General features: G+C 42.5%; 1 protein-coding gene across 2 annotated transcripts; it reads left to right on the forward strand.

Moving 5' to 3' along the window:
• On the forward strand, positions 1-6,040 carry lnp1 (leukemia NUP98 fusion partner 1). 2 transcript variants are annotated; one of them, XM_086223782.1, is made up of 4 exons: positions 1-569; positions 3,127-3,372; positions 4,137-4,235; positions 4,468-5,517. In XM_086223782.1, exons 1-4 carry the CDS (start codon positions 390-392, stop codon positions 4,633-4,635), a joined length of 693 nt encoding a protein of 230 aa, XP_086079908.1. In that variant the 5' UTR covers positions 1-389; the 3' UTR covers positions 4,636-5,517. The 2 variants fall into 2 exon arrangements, with proteins under 2 accessions (XP_086079908.1, XP_086079909.1); XM_086223783.1 differs by lacking the exon at positions 4,468-5,517 and adding an exon at positions 5,530-6,040 and having other exon boundaries at positions 3-569.
• Positions 6,041-9,089: the final 3,049 nt, after the last annotated feature.

The raw sequence follows: 9,089 nt of genomic DNA on the forward strand, positions 1-9,089 counted from the left end.
GCCCATGACTGTAATGGAAAGATTAAAAGCTGCAGTCACATCACCCACCCCGTTCCTCCCCACCTCCCCGTTCCTCCCTGTTTATTCCCATCACCTCCTTTTTTTTTCTTCTTTTTTTTTGTACTTTCTCCCAGCGACGTTAACTAGATTACAGGGGATTTGCTTATCTAAAGACTTGAGCAAAAGCTTGGCTGTGTATTTTTGGATCCCCTAAGAATAACACAACTCTAGCAGCCTTGCTGGAGGCACCAGAGGGATCAAATAGTACGCTACCTTTTACTTGTGGGACAACACGGTGTAGTAGAGCTGAAGCTTGGTGGGCCAGCCCAGCATTCCCTGCACCACTTCGCCAGGATCACACGTTCATCTGCCCTTCTCCTCGCAAAACCATGTCTCTCAGGCTCCTGCCTGCTATCATTATGGACAATGATGAAGACGATGATGGAAACTTCACAAAGTGGATGAGTAGCTACTGGGGTCATGGAGCCGAGGGCGGGCACTCAAGAAAACGCAGTTTTAGGAGACCTGCAAAAACACACACTGATCGAAGAGCATCACTGCCCACGATGGTAAGAATCATCAGAACTGAAAATGAATGTTTTTTTTACTGTTCAGTAAGTATTGTTCTGACAGAGGAAAAATGTGGACAACTGTAGCATGATATGTCAAGGTATCTTTTTGCATAAATAGTGATGTGACACTAGCACCATTTTTTTTGGCCACAATTTACACTAGAATGTAAGCTTGAGAGGCTGGCAAACGAAGTTTTACTGTATAAAATCAAAGTATAGATGGAATTTAAAGACTGAACAGCAGTTTATAAACTCAGCAGATGAGGAAATCCCACGCTCTGGTATGAGCATGATGCAGGCTATGGGGGTCTGTCAAGGAGATAATCTGTCATTTTGTTCCTTTTGTTTCAGTTTCAGTTTCTATTCTCTGCTGATTGACAGGTATAAGATGTCAGAGAACTAATACAAATACTTATTTATCCAACCTTCAGTCCTGTCACTGCTGGCCCCTGTTAGTTGTTTCAGCACAACAGCGCTTGGAGGGGCCACATGATCAGTGTGATTTGCCAACACTGGCTCAGAAATACTGCAACCATCGCGCCAGCAAGTGCACCCACTTGTACGCTCCACCACCAAGGGTAGGCAGCCGGGGTTTCTGTCAAAATGGGACATGTGGCGTTACACAAACGCATCCATTCAATCAATGGAGTACGGTAACTGAGCAGAGTGAAGGCGAATTTGAGGTAGTTTAGTGCCCCACTCACACATCTGAGCTAAAAACACACAATAACACTTGGTTCATCACTCATTTGCTCATGCAGCAGAACCAAGTGTTCACTGCAGCGACACTGCAGTGCTTTAACCCCTGTGCTGTTTTCTGACTGAGGAATGAATTATCTGAGTCTGCTTTGTGATTTCCGAGCGGAGACCTGAAGAGCTGCAGATAGTTGTTCCTGAGTTTGAAGGCAACTCTGTTTTTGCGAGGAGACTCTGGAGTAAATGAGAAACAAAGAGGAGAACTTTTGCCTGTCTGTTTATTTACTTTGGTGTTTTTTTTTTTATAAGCCATTTTGTTACATTTTGGCATGAATCCTGTGCATGAGATGATGCTACAAAAATGGCCCCCAAAAATACGAATATGGTAGTGAAGAGCAGTTTTCTTGCAACGTCGGTGGTTTTGCTTGGAGTGTTTAAAGGGCTACAAACAAATTTAGTTTGTTGCCATTAAGATTCAAGGCCCGGGCCTGTGTACTCATTTGGGAATGTAAGAGTGGTGCAGAGCCGTTGCTGCTGTGAGTGGCTGGCTACCATGTACCGTACTTGTCTCCAGGGCTCTGTGTTACATCACATCAGCCTGGTTAAACTCTGGTGCGAATGCACTGCAACACACGGCTTTCATTAGACTCAGCTGACTGCCTCATCAGACCTCCCCAGCCTGTCCTCCGATCTGTTTTCTATTAAGAACCATGACAGTGAAAGATTTAGAGATGTTACTCTTCAGCTCAAACAAACTCACTCTTGCAGGAATGTAGAAAAGTGTCCGTACTCGCCACTTGCATGCTAAGCATGTAATTAGACAGGCTTATTTATTCATCTTATTCAATGAGTGGAATTATGTGTGCAGCACTGAATCACCCACTACCCACCGATGTGAGGGACTGATTGAGAGGCACAAGTGATCAATTACTAGTCACTGTGTGCACTGGAAATAATCTGGTTGAGTGATGTAACGATGTAGATGCCATTAGAAGACCAGCCGCTACAAGAATGGCAGCCATGTTCTGGAGAGTGATGGGGTCCACCCTCTATCCAACCTGTGGCTTGCATACTTGTATTGTGTGCATCCTTGCAGTCAGGGTTCAGAGAGCCCAACTAACTACATCAGGCACTGTGTGCTGATGCCACCAGACGGAGAAGCTCTCAACCTCTCCAACCACTTTGTCAACTTCACAATCAGTGAAACTTGGTGTTCCCTTACTGTCCTTTTTGTTTCCATGAATGAATCACAGCAGCGACTCATGTGAGAAGGAGCCAATTAGAAGTCAACCTCCAACAGACACGCAGCACCACATACATGAACTCCTTAAAAGAGACAATCATGGTCTTGGTCTTGGTCACTGGGACTCCTACAAACCAAACTCCACCTGTTTTTCACATCCACTTGACGTACCACTTCATTAACATGTGGGAACTTAAGGGTCCTCAATCTTAGTCGTGACTCTTCTGCAGTCACGGAAAGGTGTGTCTTCGGTGTACAAACCAGTATGACATCTCCCCATAGTGTTGCTACATTTTGACTATATCCTGTTTCAATGTGCTCCAACGTTGTTGTCTTCTGATAAGCCCTGTTGTGTAAATATTAAGGGAACTGACTGACCTCAGTCAACAGGTAACATTCCTATAATTAGCTTGGTGCTTTGCTAACTTCTTACTTAAGAATATTAGGAGAGATTAACCCTGTTAAGAGACGAAGTTCAGCTGAGCTCTCTGTCTGGGGGTGATTACTCTCACCGATGCCACATTTGACATTTTTCACTGCACTGAAAGGAACTCTGATTGAATTACACACAGGTTGCATAAAAGGGCTTTTTGTCCTCCTCCATTCGATTTACAGTCACAATTAGATGCCATGAAGTTGAACCGGCTCCATGCAGCGACCATGGCACCTGCCCCCAGCCACATCAAATCCAGAGAAGAGAAGGGGGAAGTCCGGCCGCACCAGAGAGCTCGTCGTGCCTCCTCAGATGACAACTGCCGTCCCAAGTCAGCCATCCTAGAGAACCGCATCAGCACCATCCCAGAGCTCACTGAGTCCTTTGAAAAGAGACTTTGCATTCGCGACAAGCGGATCATGTCTTTGGTGAGCGGGACGTCAATAAAATTCATTTTAAAGTAGTTGGTGTACTTTATGTGCCTTATGGATGATCTTGTTACCTGCAGGTACACTGAATTCCACTAATGCAGCTGGGTTTTATGAGGTTCCTACAGATTAAAGAGCTCCAAAGCATCTAAAGGGGTATTACCTTAATGGACTGACAGGATCATGGACAAGTTTCAATGACATAACATTAAATCTTGGCAATTAATCTACACAACACAACGCTTTTGTCTGTGCTTCTTTCAAGCTATGCGATAAGACTAATTAAATGTGAGAACGAAAGTTGTTTTTTGTTTTGCTTTTTACATTTTTTTGTGGGGATGGGTATTGGCAAGAACCTCACAAATATTTCATTTATTATATAAACTTCAAATTAGATCTGAGAAATGCGACTTGCTGTGCAGTCTGATAGTATGCACATCACATTATATTGATAACTCAATGGACAAATGGAGTTAAAACTATTTAATTCAGGTTTTCCATCGCAATTTTCTAGAATGATATGTGCAAAGTTGCACAATTGTACACTGTTACTGAAAAGGCTAAATATAGCTGCCATAAGATTATTATTATTTGCTAAGAAATATTCCAATCCTTGGACAGGAATTGTGCAAATATTTCAAAATTTAAAAAATGTGTGTGTAAATATGTTTGTATGATAAACTGAATTTACAGGTATTAGCGAACATGAATATTGTAAAAATATGACATAAGCACTAATATCATCGTGTTTCTTTCTGTCACAGAATGATGGTGAGAAGCTGTGCCTGATTTGTCATGAGGACATGCGTAAGAATGGCGGGGCGGTTCAAGAGCTGCAGTGTACACACCGTTTTCACAAAGAGGTAAAGCCTTTCGTACGGGTCTCCTGTATACTGAATTTACATTCCCCAGCATGTGAGACACCATCAGGTGCATGGAGGCAGCTTGTTCCCTGACATGCATGATGTGAAATATGAAAACAATCCACCAACAGCTGTACTTTGTGGAAGCATTGAAGCGTTCTACGTACGTGCCCCCTGGTGGGAGGACTTGATACTCACTGGTTATGATGTTTCCATTTGGTGGGGGCTGAAGGTGGTGCGGAGGTTAGAGCAGTGTCAGCCACGCAGCGGCAGTGAAGCAGCAGCTGGTCAGGTGCACAGATTCTGGGATGTGAGAAGGAAGTCGGCGGATGAACCAGTTTTCCCTAAGGAAGAGCTCCACACACCTCGCCGTCAACTGTCCCTGCGGAGACATCGCTGATATCATTCCATGGAAGGAGGCAACGCATCTGTCGAGGGATGCGGTTCAATTAGGGAGGAAGAGATGGAAGGAACGCAGCCACAGACCAACCCACAGACTGACGTTCCAGTTTTGAAAACTCAGGGTCTTGACTGTGCCTGAGCTGATTCTGTAAAACTGTCCTGTTGGCCTGAACTCAGCTTTGCGGTCATTACAGATCTTTCTTTTCCGTGTCAAAAAGAGAATTCATAACAATAGGGTCTTCGCCAGGAGTTCCTTCTGGCTCAGGACCTAATAATTATAAAAACATTTCTCTTGGGAAGGCCTTGGATTTTGGGAACTGTTGGAATTCTTCAAGTTCTTTAAACTTGAAGTTTCCTGTTCTCACTTCATTTCTACAGATGTACAGAACAATTGAAAGTCTTAAACAAGAAACGGCATGTGCAATAGACCATGTGCACGTGGATGACGCCTCTCACTTTGCATGTTTCCTTTTTTGTGTTGAAGTCACTTATGTACAGTTACATCTGAGGACTTGTGTCAGATTTTTTGCTCTTATGGTTGCAAGCGCTTATGCTAAGTCATAGGTTGTTTTTTTGTGTGCTGTGAAAGACAAGACAAAAAAAATCAATAAATAACCAAGGAGACAAGATCTTACAAGTTGAAATCTATGTTCTTTTGATTTCACATGAGAGACAGCTATTCAACTCTTTTATAACCAGGGTTCTTCAATGCAACAGTCTGTCTAAATGCAGTAGAACCTGTGGCAACAGTGTCCCACTGCTCATGTTATTCATGTGCTCACTGCATGTTGGTTTCCAGGCACCAGAGAAGAAAATGGATTCCTGAAGAAGTGAAAAACCTTCATCCTGACAGACAAATGAATGCACTAATCTCTTTTCAAATGTGTTTCAGTGCATGGAGCAGTGGCTGTGGAAGAAACAGTCGTGTCCCACGTGTCGTGTTATCGTCTCCATACCAAAGCCCCTCTACTGGTCTTCATCCCGCATCAAAGTCCCATGACTGTCTTCCACTCACCAAGCCTGCATGCTCATGTAGCCCACTAACCTCCTCCATACCTCAGTCCTCCTGCATGGATACCCAAACCTTAATGACGTGAAGCGATTCACCTGTCACAGAAGGATATGGACGCTGTATGAGAGACAGAGAATTGTTTCTTTGGAAAGTTCTGTGTAAATGATTGCCCTAATATGAGAGATTTCTCTCTTTTTATCCAGATTCCATCAGCATCCAAAGGGTTTTTAAGATAACAACAACCCCAAATCTTACATCTTCTTTTGACTGCTCATATTTACAGGAGGCTCTGTATAGTTTCAAAAGTCTACACACACACACACACACACACACACACACACACACACACACACACACACACACACACACACACACATATATATATAAACAACTTTTTCCATTTTAATACCTCTTATGCCTGACAAGATGAAATATGTTGGAACACACCATCTTCTAGAGAAATGCTCCTATTGTCCATCCTCCCCAGAGCCAGGCAAGAACATAGATTCTTTTTCCGCCACTGTGCTACGTTCAGGAATGGAGTCCCATAGACACCTGCTGAGTGCTAGTTAGCTTAGCACAAATAATGTAAGTAGATGGGAAGTGTAAGCATACCTCCATCAAGAGTAATCAAATACATTTTCCTCCCCAACTGCCCAGCCTCGATTAATGTAACCAGGGCTGGGCATGATACTGTATGTGTTTTGAACCCCCGACCGCTCATCACATGTGAGGAGGAAGAGTTAAAAACATTTGCCCATGTTTTGTGTTTTCGTCATTGCCCGTATAGCCATTCTGCAGCTATAGTCTGAACGACTTTATGAGTGCACTGAGTTCAAACTGCACCACAAGAGTCACATTGTAATTTCAGCCCAAAAGACAAGAGGCTCGCTTAGATTTTGGAAGCGCGACAACGCCGACTGATCGTTATCAGCTTTGTAACAGAGGATGAGGAGGACTACTTCTTAACAGACCAAGATCCTGAGCCTGATCCATTTGAACAAGAATATACAGAGAGGGGGAAAAAAAAAACCCCACACAAACTAGAAGCTGAGTAGTCTGACTGAGGTATGCTAACACTTCCCATCTGCTTCCATTCATTGCGCTAAGCTAACAAGCAGTTGGTTGGTCTCTGTAGGTTACAGCTCCCCACTGCAGCACAGAGGAGAGAAAGGTATCTAGCTTCCTACCTGGCTCTGAAGAGGGGAGACAATTTTCCATAAAGTTTGTGTGTCACTTTAATGTTGCAAAGACAGTTGCATCTTTGATATATTTTGGATTTTATTCATGACAGAACAACATTTTGTGGTGAGAAATGAGCAATAATGGCTCTTTTAGCTGATCTGAAAGTGTATAAACCCTTCATCATCTGAAAGGATCAGTGAGTCACCCTCCACTCCACCAGCTCCCTGCCTTTTCTACTCTCTTGTTTTTCATGTGAAATAATTTGCATTTGACTCTATAATGTTGTTTTCAAGCGTCTCTGTTGTGTTGTGTTTCTTGCACTGACAAATCAGAGTTTCCAGCTTGTGCTAAATGTCCAACAAAATTGGACAGCCTGTACATATATAAAATTTGTATAGAACAACTTAAAAAAAACTATTTGGTATGTAATATTTATGTAGCTGGATATAAACAGTTATTGTCTTTCTTGGGTTTATGTCCAACAAAATGAACCCATCAGCAACACATGTGGATGTGTTAAAGTATAAATTGGAAGTATCAAGGATGTTTTGCTTTCTTTAAATGGAAAATAGCATTGTAGCTAAACTATTTAAGGTCTCGTGTGTGAGAGGTGCGTCTGGTTTTTGAATGGTTTTTTTTTTTTGTGTCAAGTATTGAGAATTTTTCTTGCTGGGCTACATTTTTGACTCTTCGTTGCTTAACGGAAGTTATACAACGATCAACAGACACTGATCAGAAACAGAAACAGGTGAAGCGTGGCTTTCCTCTGCCTGCGCTCTGAAAATAAAGTCACTCTGACGTTACACGTCCTTGTTAAAATGTGCTGTGGTTTGCTTTCAACAAACATGCCATGTGTCTGTATCTGAATAAATAATTAACAATTGTTATCGTTTCACTTCCATTGGTTGGATTCGAATAACACTTAAGGTTGCCATGGGAATATAATTAAGCATGTAACCTCCATCCCATAATAGCTATGGCTACACCATTATTTTCCTTTCTTGGGGCAGAAGGACAAACACAGGAGTGACCACTAATGTTTATGATGACTCCGTTCCATTTCGCTGCTTCCGTGTGTTAGCATGCTCAGCGCTGACAGACTGCTGTCACCAACCTCACTGTTATTAGCTAATAGCTAATGTGTCTGTTTCATTTACCGCTGGATCTCATTTCATATCAGGCAATGAAGAGGATAGATACTCTTCCTCCTTTGTGTGTATTAGGGAACTAAGACCTTCAGACACCAGATGACCACTAATTAGCTTAGCGCAACGAATGGTAGTGAAGGCAGAACTTCGTCAAATCCAATTTTTAAAACTAATAAACTATAGTTGTGCATAACACTGGTATGAATTAAGCATTTACAGCTTCAAGACAGTAAATTTACAGTGACACATAAAGCTGAACTACTTTCCTGACTGGGCAGTGATCTGACACAACACCTAGAAAGCCCCACTGCAACCTCAGCCAACAACAACAAAAGTGTGTTGAGGACTAGAAAAGAGAGTGTTACTACTGATTATGGCCAGCTTTGAAGGACAGGATGAGGAGGATTACTTCTGGACAAACCTAGATCCTGAATGTGACATATTAGATGGAGGTATGCTAACATTTCCCCTCTGCTACCATTCACTGTGCAGAGCTAACGAGCATTCAGCTGGTCTGTGTGTGTCTCAGCTCTCTGACACACTCAGAAGAGCTGGAATGGAGACTAAAAATGATGGGCAAAGACAATAGTTTCAAAAAGTTGCCTCGTTTCTTTGCGGTTTAACAATATTTCCTGCTCTGGGGGTTAATTCTATATGCAGAATACAACCTTGTCAGGTGATTTTTCCTTACAGCAGAGGAATGAGCCCAGTAAATCCCCCAAAATGTGAAGGAAGAGTAAAAAAACCTAACAGCACAAGACTTGTCTTATGATTACCTGGTTACAATGCTTGCCAAGAATCCCCTCAGGCATTAAGAAGCTTAAATGTCTGAATCAAATTTTAAGTCATTTTACTTTAAAAAAAAGAAGCTTCAACTCTATGTTTAAATGTAACTAGAACTTTTCTAACTAAAGTTTAAAGTTCCCTTTATAATACTTGACATAAACAACTTCAGCACTATATATTAATAACTGAACAACATGTAATCGTGGTTTTGTGTTGCCTTGCTACCCGTCAAATGAATCAGGGTCAGTGCACCACCACTCGACAATCCTCGCTCCAGTGTCACTCGCTCCGGACCGGGGGCCGAGCCTCCCGCCAGGAGAT

Source organism: Aulostomus chinensis, chromosome 14 (assembly GCF_037954235.1).
Source record: "Aulostomus chinensis isolate RoL2024-O1b breed Wild chromosome 14, RoL_Achi_v1.0, whole genome shotgun sequence".
NCBI lineage: Eukaryota > Metazoa > Chordata > Actinopteri > Syngnathiformes > Aulostomidae > Aulostomus > Aulostomus chinensis.

What these genes read in the sequence shown, in the direction of transcription:
- lnp1 (XM_086223782.1), top strand. Translation starts at nt 390, where the DNA reads ATGTCTCTCAGGCTCCTGCCTGCTATCATTATGGACAATGATGAAGAC. An exon ending in ACAAGCGGATCATGTCTTTG is followed by an intron (nt 3,373 to 4,136) that starts GTGAGCGGGACG and finishes TTTCTGTCACAG; the next exon opens with AATGATGGTGAGAAGCTGTG. An exon ending in CACACCGTTTTCACAAAGAG is followed by an intron (nt 4,236 to 4,467) that starts GTAAAGCCTTTC and finishes TGGGGGCTGAAG; the next exon opens with GTGGTGCGGAGGTTAGAGCA.